This window comes from Pseudophryne corroboree, chromosome 1, assembly GCF_028390025.1.
Source record: "Pseudophryne corroboree isolate aPseCor3 chromosome 1, aPseCor3.hap2, whole genome shotgun sequence".
In the NCBI taxonomy this organism is placed as follows: domain Eukaryota; kingdom Metazoa; phylum Chordata; class Amphibia; order Anura; family Myobatrachidae; genus Pseudophryne; species Pseudophryne corroboree.
The window spans coordinates 1,098,124,302-1,098,151,953 of NC_086444.1; the positions used below are offsets into that span (position 1 = coordinate 1,098,124,302).

A 27,652-nucleotide genomic window follows, 5' to 3' on the forward strand; every position below is an offset into this window, starting at 1 on the left:
ATCACTTTGGTGAATACCCGAGGCACTGGCGAGAGGCCAAACGGTAGAACCTGAAACTAGTAATGGTTGTGGCGTATTGCAAAACGCAAAAACCTCTGATGAGGTGGCCAAATTGGAAAGTGTAAGTACGCATCCTTGAGATCTAGTGCAATCATGAATTCCTGTGGCTATAAACCTGCAATTACTGACTGCAGAAATTCCATCTTTAATCTGTAGTAAGTAACGCACTGATTGAGACCCCTTAAGTTCAATATTGGCCTGACGGAACCATCCGGCTTCGGTACCACAAACAGACTGGAATAATAACCCTGACCTTGTTTGTGTACCAGGACTGGAATCAAAACTGCTGAATCCAGCAGAGACTGAATGGCAATTTGCCGAACCGCCCTCTTGTCGTCCGACAGAGGCAGTCCTGTCTTGTAAAACCGCAGTGGCGGGATACAGCTAATTGTTTACCACTAAATTGCGGATCCACCCATCTGTGGATATCTGGAACCCCGCCAAATGGAACTTCTGAAGGCATGCTCCCATAATTGGAAATCCAAGATGGCCTGGGAGGCCGTCATGCCACTGGCTTGTCGGTGACCTTAGCGTCCTGACGACTGGTGTTGGTTTGTTGGAAACCACCTCCTCGACCTCGTCTACCAGGCTTGACTGTTTTCTACCACGGCCTTGAAAGGGCTGAGGTCTAAAGGATTTGAACGCCGGCCCAGAGTATTTCCGTCTGTGTACCGTTGGAGGCAATGTTAGGAAAAATAAGAATTTACTTACCGATAATTCTATTTCTCGGAGTCCGTAGTGGATGCTGGGGTTCCTGAAAGGACCATGGGAAATAGCGGCTCCGCAGGAGACAGGGCACAAAAAGTAAAGCTTTTCCAGATCAGGTGGTGTGCACTGGCTCCTCCCCCTATGACCCTCCTCCAGACTCCAGTTAGGTACTGTGCCCGGACGAGCGTACACAATAAGGGAGGATTTTGAATCCCGGGTAAGACTCATACCAGCCACACCAATCACACCGTACAACTTGTGATCTAAACCCAGTTAACAGTATGATAACAGAGGAGCCTCTGAAAGATGGCTCCCTAAACAATAACCCGAATTAGTTAACAATAACTATGTACAAGTATTGCAGATAATCCGCACTTGGGATGGGCGCCCAGCATCCACTACGGACTCCGAGAAATAGAATTATCGGTAAGTAAATTCTTATTTTCTCTATCGTCCTAGTGGATGCTGGGGTTCCTGAAAGGACCATGGGGATTATACCAAAGCTCCCAAACGGGCGGGAGAGTGCGGATGACTCTGCAGCACCGAATGAGAGAACTCCAGGTCCTCCTTTGCCAGGGTATCAAATTTGTAGAATTTTACAAACGTGTTCTCCCCTGACCACGTAGCTGCTCGGCAGAGTTGTAATGCCGAGACCCCTCGGGCAGCCGCCCAAGATGAGCCCACCTTCCTTGTGGAATGGGCCTTAACAGATTTAGGCTGTGGCAGGCCTGCCACAGAATGTGCAAGTTGAATTGTGTTACAAATCCAACGAGCAATCGACTGCTTAGAAGCAGGTGCACCCAACTTGTTGTGTGCATACAGTATAAACAGCGAGTCAGATTTTCTGACTCCAGCCGTCCTTGAAATGTATATTTTTAAAGCTCTGACAACGTCCAACAACTTGGAGTCCTCCAAGTCGCTTGTAGCCGCAGGCACTACAATAGGCTGGTTCAGGTGAAACGCTGATACCACCTTAGGGAGAAAATGCGGACGCGTCCGCAGCTCTGCCCTATCCGAATGGAAAATTAAATAAGGGCTTTTATAAGATAAAGCCGCCAGTTCAGATACTCTCCTGGCGGACGCCAGGGCCAGTAACATAGTCACTTTCCATGTGAGATATTTCAAATCCACATTTTTTAGTGGTTCAAACCAATGGGATTTTAGGAAATCTAAAACTACATTTAGATCCCACGGTGCCACCGGAGGCACCACAGGAGGCTGTATATGCAGTACTCCTTTGACAAAAGTCTGGACCTCAGGAACTGAGGCCAATTCTTTTTGGAAGAATATTGACAGGGCCGAAATTTGAACCTTAATAGATCCCAATTTGAGACCCATAGACAATCCTGATTGCAGGAAATGTAGGAAACGACCCAGTTGAAATTCCTCCGTCGGAGCACTCCGATCCTCGCACCACGCAACATATTTCCGCCAAATGCGGTGATAATGCTTCGCGGTGACTTCCTTTCTTGCCTTAATCAAGGTAGGAATGACTTCTTCTGGAATGCCTTTTCCTTTTAGGATCTGGCGTTCAACCGCCATGCCGTCAAACGCAGCCGCGGTAAGTCTTGGAATAGACACGGTCCCTGCTGAAGCAGGTCCTGTCTTAGAGGTAGAGGCCACGGATCGTCCGTGACCATCTCTTGAAGTTCCGGGTACCAAGACCTTCTTGGCCAATCCGGAGCCACTAGTATCGTTCTTACTCCGCTTTGCCGTATGATTCTCAATACCTTTGGTATGAGAGGCAGAGGAGGAAATACATACACCGACTGGTACACCCAAGGTGTTACCAGCGCGTCCACAGCTATTGCCTGCGGATCTCTTGACCTGGCGCAATACCTGTCCAGTTTTTTGTTGAGGCGAGACGCCATCATGTCCACCATTGGTCTTTCCCAACGGTTTATTAGCATGTGGAAAACTTCTGGATGAAGTCCCCACTCTCCCGGGTGAAGATCGTGTCTGCTGAGGAAGTCTGCTTCCCAGTTGTCCACTCCCGGGATGAACACTGCTGACAGTGCTATCACGTGATTCTCCGCCCAGCGAAGGATCCTGGCAGCTTCTGCCATTGCACTCCTGCTTCTTGTGCCGCCCTGTCTGTTTACATGGGCGACTGCCGTGATGTTGTCCGACTGGATCAACACCGGTCTTCCTTGAAGCAGAGGTTCCGCCTGGCTTAGAGCATTGTAGATTGCTCTTAGTTCCAGAATGTTTATGTGAAGAGACTTTTCCAGGCTCGACCACACTCCCTGGAAGTTTCTTCCTTGTGTGACTGCTCCCCAGCCTCTCAGGCTGGCGTCCGTGGTCACCAGGATCCAATCCTGTATGCCGAATCTGCGGCCCTCCAATAGATGAGCCCTCTGCAACCACCACAGAAGAGATACCCTTGTCCTTGGAGACAGGGTTATCCGCAGGTGCATCTGAAGATGCGTGCATTGATGTACAGACACCTTTCCTGGTTTTAGGAGATTCCTGACCAGGTCGGATAACTCCTTGGCTTTTTCCTCGGGAAGAAAAACCTTTTTCTGAACCGTGTCCAGAATCATCCCTAGGAACAGCAGACGAGTTGTCGGCATTAATTTGGATTTTGGAATATTCAGAATCCATCCGTGCTGCTTTAGCACCTCTTGAGATATTGCTAATCCCATCTCTAGCTGTTCTCTGGACCTTGCCCTTATTAGGAGATCGTCCAAGTATGGGATAATTAATACGCCTTTTCTTCGAAGAAGAATCATCATCTCGGCCATTACCTTTGTAAAGACCCGAGGTGCCGTGGACAAACCAAACGGCAGCGTCTGAAACTGATAGTGACAGTTTTGTACAACGAACCTGAGGTACCCCTGGTGTGAGGGGTAAATTGGAACGTGGAGATACGCATCCTTGATGTCCAAGGATACCATAAAGTCCCCTTCTTCCAGGTTCGCTATCACTGCTCTGAGTGACTTCATCTTGAACTTGAACTTCTTTATGTACAGGTTCAAGGACTTCAGATTTAGAATAGGCCTTACCGAGCCATCCGGCTTCGGTACCACAAATAGAGTGGAATAATACCCCTTCCCTTGTTGTAGAAGAGGTACCTTGACTATCACCTGCTGAGAGTACAGCTTGTGAATGGCTTCCAAAACCGTCTCCCTTTCGGAAGGGGACGTTGGTAAAGCAGACTTCAGGAAACGGCGAGGTGGATCTGTCTCTAATTCCAACCTGGACCCCTGAGATATTATCTGCAGGATCCAGGGATCTACCTGCGAGTGAGCCCACTGCGCGCTGTAATTTTTGAGACGACCTCCCACCGTCCCCGAGTCCGCTTGAGAAGCCCCAGCGTCATGCTGAGGCTTTTGTAGAAGCCGGGGAGGGCTTCTGTTCCTGGGAAGGAGCTGCCTGTTGCTGTTTCTTCCCTCGACCTCTGCCTCGTGGCAGATATGAATAGCCCTTTGCTCTCTTATTTTTAAAGGAACGAAAGGGCTGCGGTTGAAAAGTCGGTGCCTTTTTCTGTTGGGGAGTGACTTGAGGTAGAAAGGTGGATTTCCCGGCTGTAGCCGTGGCCACCAAATCTGATAGACCGACTCCAAATAACTCCTCCCCTTTATACGGCAAAACTTCCATATGCCGTTTTGAATCCGCATCGCCTGTCCACTGTCGCGTCCATAAAGCTCTTCTGGCCGAAATGGACATAGCACTTACCCGTGATGCCAGTGTGCAGATATCCCTCTGTGCATCACGCATATAAAGAAATGCATCCTTTATTTGTTCTAACGACAGTAAAATATTGTCCCTGTCCAGGGTATCAATATTTTCAATCAGGGACTCTGACCAAACTACCCCAGCACTGCACATCCAGGCAGTCGCTATAGCTGGTCGTAGTATAACACCTGCATGTGTGTATATACTTTTTTGGATATTTTCCATCCTCCTATCTGATGGATCTTTAAGTGCGGCCGTCTCAGGAGAAGGTAACGCCACTTGTTTTGATAAGCGTGTTAGCGCCTTGTCCACCCTAGGAGGTGTTTCCCAGCGCTCCCTAACCTCTGGCGGGAAAGGGTATAATGCCAATAATTTCTTTGAAATTATCAGCTTTTTATCAGGGGCAACCCACGCTTCATCACACACGTCATTTAATTCTTCTGATTCAGGAAAAACTATAGGTAGTTTTTTCACACCCCACATAATACCCTGTTTAGTGGTACCTGTAGTATCAGCTAAATGTAACGCCTCCTTCATTGCCAAAATCATATAACGTGTGGCCCTACTGGAAAATACGGTTGATTCGTCACCGTCACCACTGGAATCAGTGCCTGTGTCTGTGTCGACCGACTGAGGCAAAGGGCGTTTTACAGCCCCTGACGGTGTTTGAGGCGCCTGGACAGGCACTAATTGATTGTCCGGCCGCCTCATGTCGTCAAACGACTGCTTTAGCGTGTTGACACTATCCCGTAATTCCATAAATAAAGGCATCCATTCTGGTGTCGACCCCCTAGGAGGTGACATCCCCATATTTGGCAATTGCTCCGCCTCCACACCAATATCGTCCTCATACATGTCGACACACACGTACCGACACACAGCAGACACACAGGGAATGCTCTAAACGAAGACAGGACCCACTAGCCCTTTGGGGAGACAGAGGGAGAGTCTGCCAGCACACACCAAAAAACGCTATATATGACAGGGATAGCCTTATAATAAGTGCTCCCTTATAGCTGCTTTATATATATCAAGATATTGCCATTAACTTTGCCCCCCCTCTCTGTTTTACCCTGTTTCTGTAGTGCAGTGCAGGGGAGAGACCTGGGAGCCGTCCTGACCAGCGGAGCTGTGAGAGGAAATGGCGCCGTGTGCTGAGGAGATAGGCCCCGCCCCTTTTCCGGCGGGCTCGTCTCCCGCTATTTTGTGAATACAGGCAGGGGTTAAATATCTCCATATAGCCTCTGGGGGCTATATGTGAGGTATTTTTAGCCTTTATATAGGTTTACATTTGCCTCCCAGGGCGCCCCCCCCCAGCGCCCTGCACCCTCAGTGACTGCGTGTGAAGTGTGCGGAGAGGAAAATGGCGCACAGCTGCAGTGCTGTGCGCTACCTTTAGAAGACTGCAGGAGTCTTCAGCCGCCGATTCTGGACCTCTTCTTACTTCAGCATCTGCAAGGGGGCCGGCGGCGCGGCTCCGGTGACCATCCAGGCTGTACCTGTGATCGTCCCTCTGGAGCTGATGTCCAGTAGCCAAGAAGCCAATCCATCCTGCACGCAGGTGAGTTCACTTCTTCTCCCCTCTGTCCCTCGTTGCAGTGATCCTGTTGCCAGCAGGAATCACTGTAAAATAAAAAACCTAAGCTAAACTTTCTCTAAGCAGCTCTTTATGAGAGCCACCTAGAATTGCACCCTTCTCGGCCGGGCACAAAAATCTAACTGGAGTCTGGAGGAGGGTCATAGGGGGAGGAGCCAGTGCACACCACCTGATCTGGAAAAGCTTTACTTTTTGTGCCCTGTCTCCTGCGGAGCCGCTATTCCCCATGGTCCTTTCAGGAACCCCAGCATCCACTAGGACGATAGAGAAACAGACTTTCCCCCCGTGGCCGTAGAAATTAATTTGTCCAATTTAGGACCAAACAACTTCTCGCCACCGTATTCTTTTGACCTCTGATTCCACTTGCCAAGAACGCAGCCAGAGTGTTTGTCGTGCTGTAACTAGCGACGATTAAAGGCGAGAAGGGAGTTGACAGCCGGAAGTAGAAGCTGTACATATATACTGAGCAGCTTCTCAGATTTGATTAGCGAGAAGTATAGCGTGATCGTCACGTAGGGCAGACTTGAGTTCTGTTATCCATACAATTAGCGCCTTAGTGACCCAAATGCCCTTCTATCTTACGTCTGAAGGGTCTTAAGTTCTGACACAGACGAATCCACCAATTGGCGGATTCTCCCATGTAGATGTCACTGACTGTGGAAACGGGTAACTAGACTTAAATCAGCGATGTATAGAACTGGTTATTCGGATTCTTCCGTGTTTCTACTAACATCTTATTAAGAGATTCCGAAACAAGAAACCCATTGGAGATCTGTCGTTTAATAAATATGACTTTATTATATGTCAGAGGCTTCTTAGTCTCTGTAAACTTCAGAGACTGACGCACTGGCCTGATGAGATCATCAATGCTTGTGCTGTCAAATTCTGCACCATCTGACTGCTGGTCTAATTCGCCTTCCTCACTCTTCTTTAGCGCAGTGAGGTCTGGCATAGAATCTTCAGACTGCAACATAGCAGAAACTGGTAAATTATAAGACAAATTAAATTTATCCCGTGTACCCAAAGTGAACCTGGACCTTTGCAAAGGCTGAGAGCCCTTCGGTAGTTCTGGCGGTCTCACCCGAGATTGAGACCTTGCCGCTCGTGTCGAACGACGGCCAATTGTGATTTCAACCCAGCCATTACTTTGCTTAACATAGACCATGGAGTATCCGGGAATGAAACCGGCTTCCGGAGTGGAAATCTACAAAACATATTGTACATGTGGTAGATCCATGTACAGACATTGTAGTGAAACTTATTTTTAGTCTTTGCTGGTGCCTTACTCATTATGCAGACAGACAATACAATATACAAAGACAGACACTTGCACGACTCAGTAAACGTGTTACTTAAGGTGTGATAGATATATATATATATATATATATAGCCGAAGTGAAGTTGACGTGGCTAGCCCTATATGAAACCTGAACCAAAATTCCCACTAACACCCCTGCGCCTCCGGTGGAGTAGAGATGTAGGACAGGAACGTTCTGGAATCACAACAGGAAGAAACAGGAAGCATGGTTAAAATGGCCCCCAAGCCATGCATACAGTTATAATCACAGTGCAGGTTACAAAACATGACTTTACAACCTGTACCTGACTTTGGTTTAATATAGTCTTATTAGGCTATTAATATAACCTATGCAGCATAAGTAATCTGGCAGCCTGTCCTGCAGTCTATTTATCTCCTTTGCAGCAGCGCTGCCTGTGACCAGCTTCTCCGCCCTCCCCCTGTGCTCCGTGTAGCGCTGCGTCTCAGCGGGGAGCGCCAGTGGGCTGCGTGTGGCTGCTCTTTGTGAGGACAGACACGCCATGCGCTGCCTCCGTGCAGCGGCAGTATCCCGGACCCACGTTTTTAGTAGAAACTGGGAAGGGATGTGCTTAAGTAGTAAAAATAAAAATAAAAAAATATTCAAATAAAGTGTGAGAGCCCCACACAAGCCTTGTTAGTGCTGTGAGCACAGAAAAAACACTGAGGTACTCTGGGAATATGGAGGGGAGGAGAGTTACTAAATTTAAAATATTCAGTGCCCTGGTTCTGCTAAAGCCGTCCATATCCCAAGAGTACTCCAGTGACCCCTAGTGGATGAAAAAGAAATGACCTGAGTGAACTCCTGCGAACCGGAGTGCGTGGAAAGACTCCACTCTCCTTCCAAATAGGAATGGCACAAATGTACCGAGTCAGTCTGTGGAATTGCGTACTAACCGTACATGATGACGAACACTTTGTGTTGTGTTTAGTTAGGGAAAACCGTGTATCCCGGAATCATTTCTATGCATAAATCCTTATGACGAAATGAGGGTTGATCTCCTGAGGTTGACAATTCAACAGCGCTGACCGACGCCATTGTACGTTAGTAAGGCCCGTTGAAGGAATAAGCATTGAGACGGAGCGTTGATGAGCAGATCTCCAAAGCACGGAACTGTTATACCTCTCAGGGATCTGAGATGAACCATCATAACAGCCTTTACTTGTGACTACCCGAGGCGCCGATAAGAAGCCAAACGGTAGCGTTTCAAAACAAGAAAGTTTTTACAGCAAACCATAAGTAGGCCTGATTCGTCTAAATACGAAATCCATCGTAATCCGGTACTACTGCGGATCCAACCTGTAGTCACCGCCGCAAGTATTTCAAGACGACTCTGTAGCAAGCGACGCACTGTCAGTAGGGTCAATATCCGACTGACAGTCATCCATTTTTGGAACTATCCCAAACCGAAATATAACCACGACTTGGGTGTTAACTGTGGCATCAAACTATTGAGACTACTAGAGCCTGTGTCCTCTGCAGGACCGCCGACTTGTCCTCTGTTGACTAGATTTCAATAATCTGTGAAACCAACTCTGCAGATCCACCCAACTGTGGATGTCCACAACTGACGATCGGAGAAGCTGGAACCCCATTATGGCACGGTCTTGTCAGTGACTTAGGTGTAAAGGCCACTGAAACCTGGTTAGAGAGATCTGGAAGTAGGTGGCAGTACCATAACCGTAGTCAACCACATGTTCTGTGTATGGCTGCTCCTGCAGCAGGGCGCCTAATGAACTGAGGCGTAAAGACAATATCCTGAGTAGTTCCTTCAGGAATTGCGTATACAATAATAGGAAATCAAATTATCCTCTGCTAAAAGCAAGTGTCTAAGACAGGACCAGACCCCTAGCCAGCGCAAAGTAAAGCCTCTATTCTCGTTTGAAATCCGACTCCTCCTGTTAAGAACGTAGCCAAAGTGGGCGTCGTACCGCAACTAGTGAAGCTGAAAAGCGAGTACAAAACCGGCCGACGACCACAGAAGCTGTAATCAGCGATAAGTGTAAGGTGTTCTTCTTGTAGGGCAACGTGAACTGGAGTGCCACGCCACTACAGCCTTGTTAACCCAAATTCCCCCTAAAGCAGAGCGAAGTCACACCCCTACTGCTGTATACTGTAAGGTATGCTCTGACGGGTAATAAAATGTCGTAGGCTGAAACTGACAAGGGATAACAGTTGAGAACCTGACGTACTGGCCTATTGGGCTGGCGGTGAATTGACCGCAACTGATAGCTGAAACAGTAAATTTATAAGACAAACAAGCACACTATGTCCCCTCAGGCAGTACATGCGCCTGCATTCCTCCAAAGAGGATCGGCAAAGGTCCGTCCGTGCAGCCGAATTTGTCCGACATACATTCTGACCAACTTTGCAGCGAAGCTGCTAGTTTGCATTAGACTGACTGACTATGTACATCGAGCAGCAAGTACAGAAGGACAGACCCGTACCGGGACTTAGTACCACATAAGTAAAGTGTGAATAAATCTGCATTACAGTGCACGTGTGCTTGTTCAAAACAATTAAAATTCCTAACACCTCAAGTTCTCCAGAGGCTGAGTGTAGTAGGGCAGCAACTGCCTGGGAAGAACCAGGAAGTAATGTTAAAATGGTGTCCAGCCATGTGCTTGCTTATGCAAGAATAGTAATGTTATCTGATACACCCACTCGATATACACATACACGTACCATATATATATATATATATATATATATATATATATATATATATATATATATATATATATATATATATACCCCCACAAACAGCCTCTGTAAATATATATATATATATATATATATACATATATGTACCCACATACACACAACCAGATAGATATAGATACAGATATATATATCTGTATCTCTATATCTATAATTGTGGCCCCCTCACAGGCTTAATAGCCTGAGCTGTTTGCTGCCTAAACGCAGCTTAGTTATTGGGGCTTCCCTGCGGCATTCCTCCACCCCCCCCCCCCTTCCTCCTGCAGCGTTGGACCACGGCAGCTATGAGAGCCGTCCGTGGTCATAGCAAACTTACCCCCTCCCTGCTGCCTCCCCTTGAGCTCCGTGGACAGGTGCCGGGGAGCGGCGGTAGTAGGAGCCGGGGAGCGGCTGGACTGGAGTGGCCGGAGCGGACTTGCCGGAGATTGGTGAGCGGAGGAAAGAGCGGGCCGTGGCAGTAGCTGTCCGCGGTCAGCTCGCCCGCTCTCCCCTCCCGAACCGCTGCGTCTTGAAAAGTGAGGAGAGCGCATCGGAGATGCGGGGAGCAGCGAGCGTCCCTGCAGTAGTGTCGGGGATTGCTCGCTGGCTCCCCCTGCAGGCGCCCATCGTGATTTTTTTTTTTCTTAAAAAAAAATAGTAACGCACAGGTTTTGAACCCGGGCAGAGAACTGCAAGTCAGTAGGCCTATTCATTAGGCTATGCCTGCTACCTCTATTACTACGGCGCTGGCGGCTGTGACCGGAGAGCTCAGGGCGTATCCGGTCACTTGCCCACTACCTCCCTGCTATTCCCAATAAAGAAAGGAGGCTCTATTCTTGCGGGGAGAGTGTGGCAGGCTGCATTTTGTTTCTATAACACATGCAGACATTAATAAACAGTCATATATAGCAAATAAATGAGCGAGCGGCGGCAGTGAGAGCTGCCTAACTGCTCAGTACCTGCACCACCCTTGGAGGCCATGACGGGGCTTCTTTTCTAAGCACCGTCCCGCTTCCATGTGCCGACCTTTAGAAGCTGCAGTCTTCTTGAAAAAATATGTTCTGCAGGTAGTCCGCACGTGGCTGAGAGGGTGCTCTTTTTAGAGAGGACCGACACGCCAGTAGCTGCGTATAGCAGCTTCCACTATCCCGGACCCAAGCCTTTTTGGAAGGGGGGAAGGGATGCGGGGAAATATAAAAAAAATCAAAACTAAAAATAAAACCTTGAAGTTTTCTGTGGAGCTTCCATCCACTAGTACCTTCCCGACTGAGGCACAGAAAAATACTGAAGTCTCTATGGGAGTATGGAGGGGGTAACCAGTTGCTAATTTAAATATTTAAATGTGCCATTCCCGGCTACGCCCAGTTCATATCCCAAGAGTACTCCAGTAACCCATAGTGGATGAAAAAGAAAAGGGAATGCAGCAGTTGGGGCTGTACTGCGGGCAAGGAGTGGGTTAGGGCAGACAGTACGGAGGTAATGCTGGGGGTAAGATTGGGGGGGATTGAAAGTACAGTGCTTTGTAATTATACCAGTCAATCACGGTGAAAGGTAGTTTTTTATTGCCGCAGTAGCTGGCAACAGAAAACCAAAGGGAGAGGGTGATGCCTGATGGCTTGGGAAGGCAGAGGGTGATGGGGAGATAGTGATGCTGAGGGTGACAAGGAGAGAAGGTGGGAGATGGAGAGTCAGTGGGTGACAGGAGATTGTGAGAGATAGTGGGTGACGCCAGGGACTGGGTGACAGGGGGAGGCAGTGGGTGACAAGTAGAAATAGTAGGAGACGGAGAGGCAGTAGGTAACAGGAAAGGGTGACGGGATTAGAGAGGGTGATGGGGAGAGATAGTGGGAGACAGAGGCAATGCCACACATACCTGCACCCCACAAGGAGGCACTCCCCACCACACCTGGCACAAGGAGGCATTGGGTACCAGTGTCACGTCTCCTCTATGCGTGCACAGATGCAGCCTGGGCGTATGCTCCAGCTGCTCCCATTGTAATGGATATGGGACAGACCTAGAAGAGGAGGGCCAGCTGTTGAGAATGGGGTAAGGGACCTGAGGAAGGGGAACCAGACAGAATGATGGGGATGGAGCCATGATAGAGCAGGGGTACAGGGGAAGGCAGGACAGAGTGAGCTGGGGCAGACACTGGGTGATGGGCCCAATCTGCCGATATGCAGAATATCCCTAAATAATAATTAGAACACTCATGATGATTATGGAACCACTGCCCGCTACAATGTCTTACTGGTGAGTGCGCCCAGAGCCGGATTAAGGCTCCTGGGGGCCCAGGGCACTAAAGACAAGGGGGCCCCCTACGGACTAAACTAAAGTGTGTTCATGTATGTATGTGTAAAATATATATGGATAGATAGAAGTTTGTGAAGGCGGCACTCACAGGTAAAGAATCAAATGTAGTCCATATATCACTTCTACATTTCGGGGTTTTTTTTTTTAAAGAAAAACAGTCAAAACCATATACCCGATGACGGTTTTTCTTTAATAAACCGAAGTGATATATGGACTACGTTTGATTCTTTACCTGTGAGTGCCGCCTTCACAAACTTCTGTCTGTATGCATCTTTTAGGAAGGCACCAGCAGGGGGCAGATGTATTAACCTGGAGAAGGCATAAGGAAGTGATAAACCAGTGATATGTGCAAGGTGATAAAGACACCAGCCAATCAGCTCCAATATGTAAATTAACAGTTAGGATCTGATTGGCTGGTGCCTTTATCACCTTGCACATATCACTGGTTTATCACTTCCTTATGCCTTCTCCAGGTTAATACATCTGCCCCCAGGTTACGTGATTTTAAGGAAGCTAGGAGTGCCGGTTGTACGAATACACTAAACATTTTTACAATATGCTGTGCTGAAGTAAAGACTCCTGTTGCTGGCAAATGGACTGTGTTGTATACTGTTAATATTTAATACATATTTAATAACTAATTATTTATTTATGATTGTATTGCGCTTCTATTGCCTTAAGTCTGCTGGTAGATGTATTGCAGCCTCTTAGGGGAGACTCGGCAGTCCCCCCTCAATGAGCAGCAGTAGCGGCAGGCACTCCATAGGCAACAGATCACCCCAAGGAACGGACAAGGGCCAACTGAAGCCTGTGCTGGGACCAGTAAACTCACTGTACACACAGCTCCTCAGCGACAGCCAGAAGGGGGACAGCCGCTGCTGCTGTTTCCAATGCAGACTCTGCTGCACTGTGTGTCACAGCGGAGAAGCCGCCGCGTCTGGGACAGGAGACACACTCAAGCGCCGGGATGTGGGCTGCCTGATCACTGTGACCAGCAGTGATCGGGACACGCTGGAGGCAGATTCGCGGATGCAGGGAGACCGGGTCTCAGGCGGTGATTGAATGGGGAGATGGAGACGCTGCCGGCAGTGTGTGGTTGTGAAGACGGGGGGACGCTGCCGGCGGTGATTGGTTGGCGAGTTAGAGCGCGTCCTGCAGGTCCTGCTCATATTTCACAACCAAGTCCCTCACTGCGTGTAAAATGCGCGCTATAGCGCATTTTTGCGATCACTAACTGGGAAGAGCGTTCTTCAGGTGATTCCAGGGAGGACAGTGGTGTGTGGCAGTGCCTCCTGGTGCCAGGGCCATGTGTTTATGTACTACCCACATATGATTGATTAGTATTCCACCTTATGTCTCGTTACACTCTTTACACGCCTCACTTAACCCTGTAATGTCTTATACTAAATTGGTTCTGTATGAAGTTTGCTCAAGCTGCATCATTTCATCTCATTCTGCAATTCTGTTACACACACGAATGTACCCTGTGTCTTGGCTAGACATCCTCTGGCATGCAATTTGATTGAAACAGCAAACATTCATTTTTTATTCTTCCCAATAGTCATAACAATGTCATGGCATATGCCCATCTTATGGGCCCCGCACACTTAGTGACACTGACGTGCGATATGAACGATATCTTTCAGAAATTAACAATATTTCGTTTCTATCGTTTAGAGTGGCTGCACAGACGATGAACGATGCGCGTCCCCGCGGTCAGTCATCGTTGGTTTTCCATCATTTTTCAATGCAAAAAAATCTGGACGATAATGATCATCATTCAGATCGATCACCGTCCAAATCGCTGTCTTCGCCAATTGTGTAGGGCCCTTTACACCCACTGTGCGATGTTACTGCTAGGATTTGATTTTTTGCTCTGCACACTGTGGCTAGATGTCATGTATTGTACTCATGTTCTGTAATTCTGATATATTTTCATGTTTACCACTTTTATAGCGCTGCGGACACTTTGTAGTGCCTTATAAATAAAAAAGATTGCAACTCTGTACAAAAATATAAGTCCATTCATGTATGACTAAAGGCTATGACCAACCAGAAGGTACCACCTACCGCAACCAGCACCAGGAGACACTGACACACACCCCTACTCGTGGCACCAGGAGGCACTGCCTCACCCCCCCCCACCACCACCAGGAGGCACTGCCACACGCACTCTCACCCCCCTCAACTGACTCCAGGAGGCACTGCCTCACGCCCCCCCACCACCACCAGGAGGCACTGCCACACACACACTGCCTCAATCACGCAACCCCCTCCCCCCCTTAGGAGGCAATGCCACACATACCTGCACCCCACAAGGAGGCACTCCACACCCCACCTGGCACAAGGAGGCAATGCCACACATACCTGTACCCCACGAGGAGGCACTCCCAACCCCACCTGGTACAAGGAGGCACCGCCACACACACACCTGGTACAAGGAGGCACCGCCACACACACACACCTGGTACAAGGAGGCACCGCCACACACACACACCTGGTACAAGGAGGCACCGCCACACACACACACACCTGGTACAAGGAGGCACCGCCACACACACACACCTGGTACAAGGAGGCACTGCCACACACACACACTTGGTACAAGGAGGCACCGCCACACACACACACCTGGTACAAGGAGGCACCGCCACACACACACCTGGTACAAGGAGGCACCGCCACACACACACACACACCTGGTACAAGGAGGCACCGCCACACACACACACCTGGTACAGGGAGGCACCGCCACACACACACACCTGGTACAAAGAGGCACCGCCACACACACCTGGTACAAGGAGGCACTGCCACACACACACACACCTGGTACAAGGAGGCACCGCCACACACACACACACACCTGGTACAAGGAGGCACCGCCACACACACACACCTGGTACAAGGAGGCACCGCCACACACACACACCTGGTACAAGGAGGCACCGCCACACACACACACCTGGTACAAGGAGGCACCGCCACACACACACCTGGTACAAGGAGGCACCGCCACACACACACCTGGTACAAGGAGGCACCGCCACACACACCTGGTACAAGGAGGCACCGCCACACACACACCTGGTACAAGGAGGCACCGCCACACACACACCTGGTACAAGGAGGCACCGCCACACACACACACACCTGGTACAAGGAGGCACCGCCACACACACACACCTGGTACAAGGAGGCACCGCCACACACACACACCTGGTACAAAGAGGCACCGCCACACACACACCTGGTACAAGGAGGCACCGCCACACACACCTGGTACAAGGAGGCACCGCCACACACACACACACACCTGGTACAGGGAGGCACCGCCACACACACACCTGGTACAGGGAGGCACCGCCACACACACCTGGTACAAGGAGGCACCGCCACACACACACACACACACACCTGGTACAGGGAGGCACCGCCACACACACACCTGGTACAGGGAGGCACCGCCACACACACACCTGGTACAAGGAGGCACCGCCACACACACTTGGTACAAGGAGGCACCGCCACACACACTTGGTACAAGGAGGCACCGCCACACACACACTTGGTACAAGGAGGCACCGCCACACACACACTTGGTACAAGGAGGCACCGCCACACACACACTTGGTACAAGGAGGCACCACACACACACACACCTGGTACAAGGAGGCACCGCCACACACACCTGGTACAAGGAGGCACCGCCACACACACACACCTGGTACAAGGAGGCACCGCCAAACACACACCTGGTACAAGGAGGCACCGCCACACACACACCTGGTACAAGGAGGCACCGCCACACACACACACCTGGTTCAAGGAGGCACCGCCACACACACACACCTGGTACAAGGAGGCACCGCCACACACACACACCTGGTACAAGGAGGCACCGCCACACACACACACACCTGGTACAAGGAGGCACCGCCACACACACACACACCTGGTACAAGGAGGCACCGCCACACACACACACCTGGTAAAATGAGGCACCGCCACACACACTTGGTACAAGGAGGCACCGCCACACACACACCTGGTACAAGGAGGCACCGCCACACACACACCTGGTACAAGGAGGCACCGCCACACACACACACACACACCTGGTACAAGGAGGCACCGCCACACACACCTGGTACAAGGAGGCACCGCCACACACACACACCTGGTACAAGGAGGCACCGCCACACACACACACACCTGGTACAAGGAGGCACCGCCACACACACACCTGGTACAAGGAGGCACCGCCACACACACCCCTGGTACAAGGAGGCACCGCCACACCCCTGGTACAAGGAGGCACCGCCACACCCCTGGTACAAGGAGGCACCGCCACACACCTGGTACAAGGAGGCACCGCCACACACCTGGTACAAGGAGGCACCGCCACACACCTGGTACAAGGAGGCACCGCCACACACCTGGTACAAGGAGGCACCGCCACACACCTGGTACAAGGAGGCACCGCCACACACACACCTGGTACAAGGAGGCACCGCCACACACACACCTGGTACAAGGAGGCACCGCCACACACACACCTGGTACAAGGAGGCACCGCCACACACACACACCTGGTACAAGGAGGCACCGCCACACACACCTGGTACGAGGAGGCACCGCCACACACACACCTGGTACGAGGAGGCACCGCCACACACACCTGGTACGAGGAGGCACCGCCACACACACCTGGTACGAGGAGGCACCGCCACACACACCTGGTACGAGGAGGCACCGCCACACACACCTGGCACAAGGAGGCACCGCCACACACACCTGGCACAAGGAGGCACCGCCACACACACACACACACACACCTGGTAAAATGAGGCACCGCCACACACACACACACTTGGTACAAGGAGGCACCGCCACACACACACACACTTGGTACAATGAGGCACCGCCACACACACACACACACCTGGTACAATGAGGCACCGCCACACACACACACACACCTGGTACAAGGAGGCACCGCCACACACACACACACCTGGTACAAGGAGGCACCGCCACACACACCTGGTACAAGGAGGCACCGCCACACACACACCTGGTACAAGGAGGCACCGCCACACACACACACCTGGTACAAGGAGGCACCGCCACACACACCTGGTACAAGGAGGCACCGCCACACACACACCTGGTACAAGGAGGCACCGCCACACACACACCTGGTACAAGGAGGCACCGCCACACACACACACACACCTGGTACAAGGAGGCACCGCCCCACACACACACCTGGTACAAGGAGGCACCGCCCCCCACACACACACACCTGGTACAAGGAGGCACCACCACACACACCTGGTACAAGAGGCACCGCCCCACACACACACCTGGTACAAGGAGGCACCGCCCCACACACACACACACCTGGTACAAGGAGGCACCGCCCCACACACACACACCTGGTACAAGGAGGCACCGCCCCACACACACACACCTGGTACAAGGAGGCACCGCCACACACACACACCTGGTACAAGGAGGCACCGCCACACACACACACCTGGTACAAGGAGGCACCGCCACACACACACACCTGGTACAAGGAGGCACCGCCACACACACACCTGGTACAAGGAGGCACCGCCACACACACACCTGGTACAAGGAGGCACCGCCACACACACACACCTGGTACAAGGAGGCACCGCCCCACACACACACCTGGTACAAGGAGGCACCGCCACACACACACACCTGGTACAAGGAGGCACCGCCACACACACACACCTGGTACAAGGAGGCACCGCCACACACACACACACCTGGTACAAGGAGGCACCGCCACACACACACCTGGTACGAGGAGGCACCGCCACACACACCTGGTACGAGGAGGCACCGCCACACACACCTGGTACGAGGAGGCACCGCCACACACACCTGGTACGAGGAGGCACCGCCACACACACCTGGTACAAGGAGGCACCGCCACACACACCTGGTACAAGGAGGCACCGCCACACACACCTGGTACAAGGAGGCACCGCCACACACACCTGGTACAAGGAGGCACCGCCACACACACCTGGTACAAGGAGGCACCGCCACACACACCTGGTACAAGGAGGCACCGCCACACACACACACCTGGTACAAGGAGGCACCGCCACACACACCTGGTACAAGGAGGCACCGCCACACACACACACCTGGTACAAGGAGGCACTGCCACAAACAAACTAGGTACAAGGAAGCACCAACACACACACCTGGCACCACCCCCCCTGGCACCAGGAGGCACTGCCCCACACACACACACCCCCTGGCACCAGGAGGCACTGCCACACACCCCTCCTGGCACAAGGAGGCACCGCCACACACACCCCCTGGCACCACCACACACACACACACACACCCCCTGGCACCACCACACACACACCCTGGCACCTGGAGGCACCACTACACACACATCATGGCACCAGGAGGCACTGCCACCCCTAGGCATGTGGCACACATACCTCCCCTGTTACCAGAAGGCCCTGCCACACAAACCCCTCCCCCGGCACCACCATACACACCCCAGACCTTCTACATATAACAGTGTCCAACCAAGCCATGCAGCCCACCAGCAGCGGGAGACACAGGAGCGGGAGCTCTGAACCCAGACACAACGCTGCATTGCCCAACAATTTAATTCACATCCAAACCCAATCCCCTCACCTGCTGCGGCACCGGGGCCCTCTCCCCGCAGACAGTGCGGGACGCATCGCGTACTATACAGCGGGCAGAGAAATCTCCCCACTGCCGTGTCCCCGAGCCCTGCTCTCTGTCCACAGTGCGGGCCTCGCTGTGTGCGGGTTGACCAGTACACCTCCTCCTGTTACAGCCAGGCCGGCGCCATGCTGTGCAGCGGACAAAGGACAGACACTTCCCGCCCTTCCCCCCACGCTCACCCGTCGCCTCTCTTCTTGCTCGTGGCATAGTCATCGCCCAGATCCAGCCGGTGCCGCTTCGACATGGTCGGTGATCCCGCTCCACAGGCCGCCTGCCGGGTCACGTGTCCGGGCCGGGGAATGTCCTATACTATACGCCGGGGCTGAGGAGGCCGCGCAAAAGAGAGATGTGACAGCGCCTGCGCAGAGACGGCAGCGGGGGAAGGGGGCCTGGTAAGTGGTCTGACGTCAAAAAACCAAGAGGAGACGCGATTGGACGATTGTAACATGGAGCATGTCGCGGGCGGTGAGCATCCATGTGCCAATCCCACAGGCGGACGTGCAAGGGTGTGACGTCACTGCGCCATGGGAGGGTGAGGGAGACTGTTGCGTCTGCTGCTGCGTCTCACGTCACGGCGCACCGCTGCTGCTGGTCGTTCTGTGTCACAGGAGGTGCCTTACCATTGGAAGATGTATCTAGCCTTCTAAAGAGGACAAAAGCAGGTGTTGCCCATGGCAACTAATCAGTTTCTAGCTATTTTCTATATAGTTTGATTAGTTGCTATGGGCAACATCACTTCTCTTTAGAAGGGATATCACCATACCCTCCAACTGTACCTTTTTAATAGGTACAGTACCTTTTTTTTGTGGTCTACTCTGTACTGATTTTTGGCTCTCCAACTTCCATTGAAAGTATAGGAAAAGGGGCCTGGCCACGTCCCCTTTACCCGTGGCCACGCCCCTTTTTCTCATTTGTACCAATTTTTTTGTGTCAAATGTTGGAGGGTATGTATTACACAGGTAGGTAACTTGTGGCGCTCCCCCTATTATTGTTAGTTCAAAAACCAAGTTGGAGAAGGGACCACTGATGTCACCAGGAGGAGGAGCTATGTCACCAGGAGGAGGAGCCATGCCCGAACAGGGTACTCAAAATGTACGCTCGCCACGCTTCGGACTCGGCTCGCTCCGCTTCACTCGCCTCCAGGTTTCTAAAGGGAGTAGTTGGTGGCATGGATAGTAGAATAACTATCCCGCTGGCCTAGCTCCCCCCCTGGTGTTGTGGCTCTTCCCCCTGATGTCAGAGGTCCTTTCTCCAACTTGATTCTAGCCCCCTATTATGGCATTACACGTCCCAGCATGCTGTGCCACAGTTTTACCATACTCTAGCTAAACTGTGGTAGTGCATGCTTGGATGTGTAGTCCCACAGAGGCTGGAGTGCCACAGGTTGCATATCTGTGGTGTAATGCAGTGGTTCTCAATTTCGGTCTTCAGGACCCTGAGCAGCTCAAGTTTTCCAGGTCACCCAGCAGGTGCACAGGTGTACTCATTGGCACTCATTCCGAGTTGATCGCTCGCAAGGCGATTTTAGCAGAGTTACACACGCTAAGCCGCCGCCTACTGGGAGTGAATCTTAGCTTCTTAAAATTGCGACCGATGTATTCGCAATATTGCGATTACAAACTACTTAGCAGTTTCAGAGTAGCTTCAGACTTACTCGGCATCTGCGATCAGTTCAGTGCTTGTCGTTCCTGGTTTGACGTCATAAACACACCCAGCGTTCGCCCAGACACTCCTCCGTTTCTCCGGCCACTCCTGCGTTTTTTCCGGAAACGGTAGCGTTTTTAACCACACGCCCCTGAAACGCCGTGTTTCCGCCCAGTAACACCCATTTCCTGTCAATCACATTACGATCGCCGGAGCGAAGAAAAAGCCGTGAGTAAAAATACTATCTTCATTGTTAAATTACTTGGCGCAGTCGCAGTGCGAATATTGCGCATGCGTACTAAGCGGAATTTTACTGCGATGCGATGAAATATACCGAGCGAACGACTCGGAATGAGGGCCATTGCTTACTGACACATTTTAAGATCCAAAGGTGGAGGTAATTATTTCACTTGCGATTCTGTGAGGAGACCCGAGGACGAGAACCTATGGTGTAATACATCTCTCCCAGTTAGGGATTGCCAATAAAGGTGTCACCATCAAAGGTGTTATGGCGTAAAAGTGCCTAAAACCATGATCAAAAAATCATTGCTACATTTAGCCAGCGTTGGGCATTCTTGCTGTGGGTGACGGGCCCCAGTGAAGGTGGGGGATAGAAAAAGTGCAGTGACTTATAGGTTGGAGGATGGGAAGATGGGTCAAAACTGTGAGGCCCACCTTTTAGCCCTATCAGTGCTCCTGACTACACCTTTTACTGTCAAAGACAAAAAATGTACTATTTGGTAGTATGTTCTTGGTGAACCCTATAGTCCATAAAAGATGATAATGGGGTACATTAAACGGGAGGCAGTCAATTTACCGGCTGTCAGGATACCGACACTGTGTGTGATGGTTTGGTCACCACCGGGCGCAAGATGTGGCGAGCCCGTGAGGGAACACGCTGCGATCGCCGCCAGGATCCTGCCAGCCAGGATCCTGCCAGCCAGGATCCCGGTGTTGGTCTCTTGACAGCCGGGATTCCGACAGCTGGGGTATCATACTGATCCCAATTAAACAGGTCATTACCAACTAGAGATGTGCTGGTTTGATTTTCTTAACACTGAACCCACCCAAATTTGCAGTATCTGAGTAGTTCCAAGCCTGGGCTCCGTTTTTGGCCAGTAGGTTTAGATTTCAAAACGTCATCTTCCTGGCATCGGATAGCGCATTTTTTTTATTCTACAATAGTTCCTCCCTTGGTGATTTGAGTGCTATTTCACACAGGACACTGGAGGGTTGGGTGTGGGGCTGTGGGCTGCAGCACTGTGATTGTGTCAATGAAGTATTGCGGGCTGCAGCAATACTGTTGCACTGCTGCGCTGTGACTGTGAAGTGAAGGGCTGTGATCTGTATCACTGCTGTGACTGTGTCAGACTATCAGTGAAGGGCTATATGGTGCAGAACTGCTGTGACAGTGAATGGCTGTGGGTTGCAGCACTACTGTGACTGTGTCAGGTTGTGAGCGAAGGGCTGTGTGCTGCATAACTACTGTGACATTGTCAGTGAAGGGCTGTGAGCTGCATCACTGCTGTGACTGTCAGTGAACAGCTGTGGGCTGCAGCACTACTGTGACTGTGTCAGGCTGTCGGTGAAGGGCTGTGAACTGCATCACTGCTGTGACTGTGTCAGTGAAGGGTGCGTGTTCAGTGCAGACACAGTGTTAAAAATATTAAAAATAAATCTGTCAAAAATAACGTTCATTAGGTGCCAGTGTGCCACCATTACTAGAATCGCTGTGAGTTGCAGTGTATTAAAAAAATATATATATGCTCAATCAATAGAAGAGCAGGAGCAGTAACCCAGTACTAGTGCTGTGGCTGCAGCCACAATCTACTAAAGGTGGTGGTAAAGGGAAAATTTACTGCCAAAAAACATAAAATTGCAAACATACTGTACTATACAGCACATGCAGTGGCAAAAAAAAAGACACAGGTCATGGCCTTTGTTTGCAAGGGGTGGTTCTGCAAGTGCTACTGCTATTTTATGCACTAGAACAGGGCTGGCCAAACCAGTCCTCGAGATCTACCAACAGTTCACATTTTCCAGACCACCTAGCTGGTGCACAGGTGTAATCATTACTAATTAAGATGTGCTGCATTCATTCCTAACTGACAATTCTACAGATGTCCAGGAGGCCTGGAAAACATGAACTGTTGGTTGATCTCGAGGACCGGTTTCAGACCCTCCAACATGACCCGCCCCACTAGGTACAAAATGCTCTGTTTCTGGACATCCCTCTTAATTTATGATTTCCATCACCTGTGTTGAACTAGTTAAATGATAAGAAAGCTGTTTCTTCACAGGTGATGGCAATAATAAATTAAGAGGGAAGTCAAGAAACAGAGCATTTTGTACCTAGTGGGGCGGGTCATGTTGGAGGGTATGCGGTTTGGCCAGCCCTGCACTAGAAGAATGCCTATTGCAGAAACTGGGGCCAAACACTGGGCCTAATTCAGACCTGATGGGCAAAATCATGTTGCACTGCAAGTGGGGCAGATATAACATGTGCAGAGAGAGTTAGATTTGGGTGGGGTGTGTTCAAACTGAAATCTAAATTGCAGTGTAAAAATAAAGCAGCCAGTATTTACCCGGCACAGAAACAATATAACCCACCCAAATCTAACTCTCTCTGCAAATGTTATGTCTGCCCCATCTGCAATGCACGTGTCACAATCCTGACTGTAGGTTTCATATTTGGTGACTTACCCCTGCCATCTGTCCCGAATCCTGTGTCTTTTACTCACTGAGTTAAACAGCTTGTCAGCACTATGAGTTTTCCTGAGTTCTCTGCCTGAAAGGTAATAGTTAATTAGCTCCACCTGTGGTGATCTCCTGTGTGAGGCTGAATTCAGTAATATGAAGTTCAGGCTTCAGTGTTCTCTCGGCCTGCTAGGCCTCATTCTACATCACAGCCTAGTCTGGAGTAGTCACATGACAGTGACTGTTCACCTGATCCAGAGTTGTCCAATCCTCTGCCAGCCTGAGACTCTCTGCATCACCTAATCCTGCTCACCAATCACCAAGGACCAGGAAGTATAAGTCAGGAGGCTGAGTTGGAAACTGGGCCAGTTCCTTGTGTCACACTCACAGCTATGTGTGAGTCTTCAAGCTGAGCTCCCTAAAGGTAACCTTTATACTCTAGTTCCTGTGAAAACTCTGTTCCTTGTTACACTGTTTGGTTTACTTTTGTGTTGCCACCATACTTGCCTACCTGACCCTCTCCATGAGGGAGAAAATACTCTGTTCCTGGACTTTCCTGGTATGTATGATTGCCATCACCTGTGGTGAAACACCTTTCTTATCAATTAACTAGCTCACCACAGGTGATGGCAATCATACATTACCAGGAAAGTCCAGGAACAGAGCATTTTCTCCCTCATGGAGAGGGTCAGGTATGCAAGTATGGTTGCCACTGATGATCACTTTCTCTGGCTGGGTCCACAGGATTATCCACAGGATAACATTGGGATATTGTCGAGCGACAGCGAAAATGGCACCAACACGGTCACAAGCTTTCTGGCCTCCCAGGATGCATTGGGGCCTCCACTATATAGTCCCGCCCACTGACTCAGTCAGATCAGTTTTTTGCTTGGTGCGGCAGGAAGCCGCATGGTCACAGGGCTGCTGTGAAAGCAGCCTCAAGTTTTCATTACTTTATTTTTATAGACTTACTGTTTTTGTTTGAGCGACTTCTCTTAACAGCGTCTTAAACGTGTATTAGAAAGAGTCGCTCTAACAACTCCCCACCGGGTCGCAACAACGCTTACCTTCGCGGTACAGTGCTGTCTCGACGGGCGTCTGTGTCGGATGTTCTAGCAGACGTTACCAGGCTGTGGCCGGAGCATGGGGAGACAGTGAGTATATGGACTTCCTCTTACTAGAGGGGTCAGGACACAGCTACGCTGATTTGGTGGAGACTACAAACAGCGTGTTGATGCGCCGAACATCTCGAGTGTGACAGCGCTACGCTCCGGGGATCATAGGCGCCAGGACTAGGTGAGGCCGCGATCCTGGGAGTTTAAGTCAACAGGGGGTTTCAGACGCTCTCCTGGCCGTCCCTCCTCCGAGTTCATGGCCAGTTCTCTCGTTTCATGAACTGAATGACCTCACTTCCGGCTCAGACGCTACCACGAGGGTACTTAGACGCTGCGGTTGTGTACACTGGATATAAACCCGCCCAGACCGAGTCGCAGGCCTTTAGTGTCTGCATGCACGTGGAGTCGCTCAGCGTCCGTGTCCGTTGGTGAGCGTCCGTGTCCGTTATCAGTTACCAAGAGCGGCAGTGTACACCAGTAGCGTCTGAATCCACTCAGCGTCTTTCGAGCGTCTTTGCTTGGATATGGAAGTGTGGTGAGTCTCCCTGTATCCCGCTCCCTGGAGGCAGGGTATACAGTACTAAAAATTCCTTCTACTTCATAGGGGTATATGCAATTGCGGTCGAATTCGCGGCAATTTTCGCCGTTTTTTAATTCGACTCAATTCGACAGGTGAATCCCGGAAGGTGGCTTCCGGAATTCACCATATTCAATGAAAAACGGATTCGCCAGAGTCGCGGGCGAAAATCGGCCGATTTGGCGGATTTTGCCGCGATTTTAAAAAACCGGTAAAAAAACGTGAAAAACCCGGAAAAAAAATGGCGTGGGGTCCCCCCTCCAAAGCATAACCAGCCTCGGGCTCATCGAGCTGGTCCTGGTTCTAAAAATGCAGGGGAAAAATTGGCCAGGGATCCCCCGTATTTTTAAAACCAGCACCGGGCTCTGCGCCTGGTGCTGGTGCCAAAAATACGGGGGACAAAAAGAGTAGGGGTCCCCCGTATTTTTAACACCAGCATCGGGCTCCACTAGCTGGACAGATAATGCCACAGCCGGGGGTCACTTTTATGCCGTGCCCTGCGGCCGTGGCATTAAATATCCAACTAGTCACCCCTGGCCGGGGTACCCTGGGGGAGTGGGGACCCCTTCAATCAAGGGGTCCCCCCCCCCCCAGCCACCCAAGGGCCAGGGGTGAAGCCCGAGGCTGTCCCCCCCCATCCAATGGGCTGCGGATGGGGGGGGCTGATAGCCTTTTGTGATAATAAAAAGATATTGTTTTTTCCAGTAGTACTACAAGTCCCAGCAAGCCTCCCCCGCAAGCTGGTACTTGGAGAACCACAAGTACCAGCATGCGGGAGAAAAACGGGTCCGCTGGTACCTGTAGTACTACTGGGAAAAAAATACCCAAATAAAAACACGCCACGCCATTTTTTTTTATGATTTCACCGTTCCAGCATTAAAAAAAAAAATAATAATAATAATATTTTAAAAAATATATAAATAATATTTGTGCCTCCAAAAAACAAAAAAAAGTACCTAATCCCTTCTAATATAAATAGATCTGCTATTCCCCCCAAAAAAAACACAAAAAAAAACATGTTTAAAAATTTTTTATTTGTTTTCACCCTCCAAAGTGTGGCGGATTGAAAATGACGAATTTGCTGTCTAAAAGCACTGCTGTCGAATTTCCAAACTTGAATTGAATATGCTTTGGTCGAATTGCAGCACTTGTATCATTGCAGAAAAGTCGAATTTGCAAAAAGTCGAATTTCAAAAAGTCGAATTTTGAAAGTCCGTTTTTTGGTCGGAAAGCACTGAATTGCATAGGCGATTTTTTTTTTTTGGTCGAAAATGACCCGAAATTCGACAATTTCGGGAATTCGACCGCAATTGCATATACCCCTTAGTGTGCACTGTTAATTTTTAGTACCTATTGCATATGAGACCTGTATATTACTGTGTTTTCTGCATGTTATGTTGAAAAAGAACCAGTTAAACAGAAGTACAAATTTCCTACTTATGTATAAGTTATTATGGAGGTTGTATTCTCATATGACAATGTCTAATGCTTTAACATGTGACTGACTGCTAGTATGTGTGCTGACTTTTCTGTGTAATGTCAGTCCTGTTCTGACCCTCAAATCAGGTGCACTGTGGTCAGATTGATTTCACCTCTTTATACTGATTATAGGGTGTGGTTCAGTCACAAAATTGTGTAGTCAATATCAGAAAAAATGTCTGTGAGCGGCAAAAGTGATGAGGAGAATTTGTCAAGCACTCCTACAGCCCTAACATGCTTATCTTGTAAGTCAGGGGTAATTGATATGATTCAATTGGTCACTTATGAGGGTTTGTGTGCAAACTGTTTCGCTTTTCAGCGAAGTAAAAAACAGGAGTTAGTTCAACCTCCAGTAGAGCCACCATGGAATATGTTCGCAAAGACTCTGTCTTCAATAGCGGACAGGTTAGCTCCAGTAGCACCACCTCAGGGGTTAGGTTACACTATGAACCCATACATGCAGCTCCCTTCCTATGGTTTGGTTCCAGTAGCCTCTACAAGCAACCAAGGGGTAGGTAAGACTAAGACAGATACGTCTGTATGGCAGACTACACAAGAGGATACATCGGATGATGATGCGGAAACAATAGATTCAACTCTGTATGATGATCAGTCGCAGAGCTTTAGTTCAGATGATGTAGCTGAACTCATTAATGCAGTAAAGGCTGTGCGTTCTCTGGAAGAACCAGCCAAGACAGCGTTAAAAGCAAAAGCACCTGTATTCAAACGAACAAAGTCAGTGAAAGCTGAATTTCCAGCGTCAGAGGAGTTGACGGAAATGATGGATGAGTCTTGGGCAGCGCCCGGTAAAAAGTATAAGATTCCTAGGAGATGGGATTCTTATTATCCATTTCCTGCTGGAGATTGTTCGAAGAGAGAAGTTCCTCCAAAAGTAGATGCACATGTTCTGCGACTCGTGCACAAATCTGCTTTGCCACTGTCATCTACCTCTTTGAATGATGTCACAGACAGGAGGGTAGAGAGCCTATTGAAAAATATTTTTTCTCTTGTGGG

The 27,652-nt window shown here is 50.2% G+C and overlaps 2 protein-coding genes across 7 annotated transcripts in view; one reads left to right on the forward strand and one right to left on the reverse strand.

Annotated features, from left to right (window-relative positions):
* The window catches only part of DHX15 (DEAH-box helicase 15), a 114,976-nt gene extending 95,479 nt beyond the window's left edge, over positions 1–19,497 (reverse strand). Inside the window, exon 1 of one of the 2 annotated variants that reach the window (XM_063921769.1) lies at positions 19,306–19,497. In XM_063921769.1, coding sequence (XP_063777839.1) covers positions 19,306–19,370 — 65 coding nt within the window. In that variant the 5' untranslated portion in view covers positions 19,371–19,497. Of the gene's footprint in view, positions 1–19,072; positions 19,246–19,305 lie in introns of those variants that run through there. The other variant, XM_063921779.1, reaches the window with a different exon arrangement.
* The window catches only part of SOD3 (superoxide dismutase 3), a 97,575-nt gene continuing 89,351 nt past the window's right edge, over positions 19,429–27,652 (forward strand). For 3 of the 5 annotated variants that reach the window (XM_063921792.1, XM_063921812.1, XM_063921828.1), the window contains exon 1: positions 19,756–19,913. Coding sequence is in view for 1 of the 5 variants with exons in the window: in XM_063921821.1 (XP_063777891.1) it covers positions 19,651–19,658 (8 nt within the window). In the remaining 4 variants the exon portion in view is untranslated. Of the gene's footprint in view, positions 19,519–19,569; positions 19,659–19,755; positions 19,914–27,652 lie in introns of those variants that run through there. The other 2 variants (XM_063921802.1, XM_063921821.1) reach the window with 2 other exon arrangements.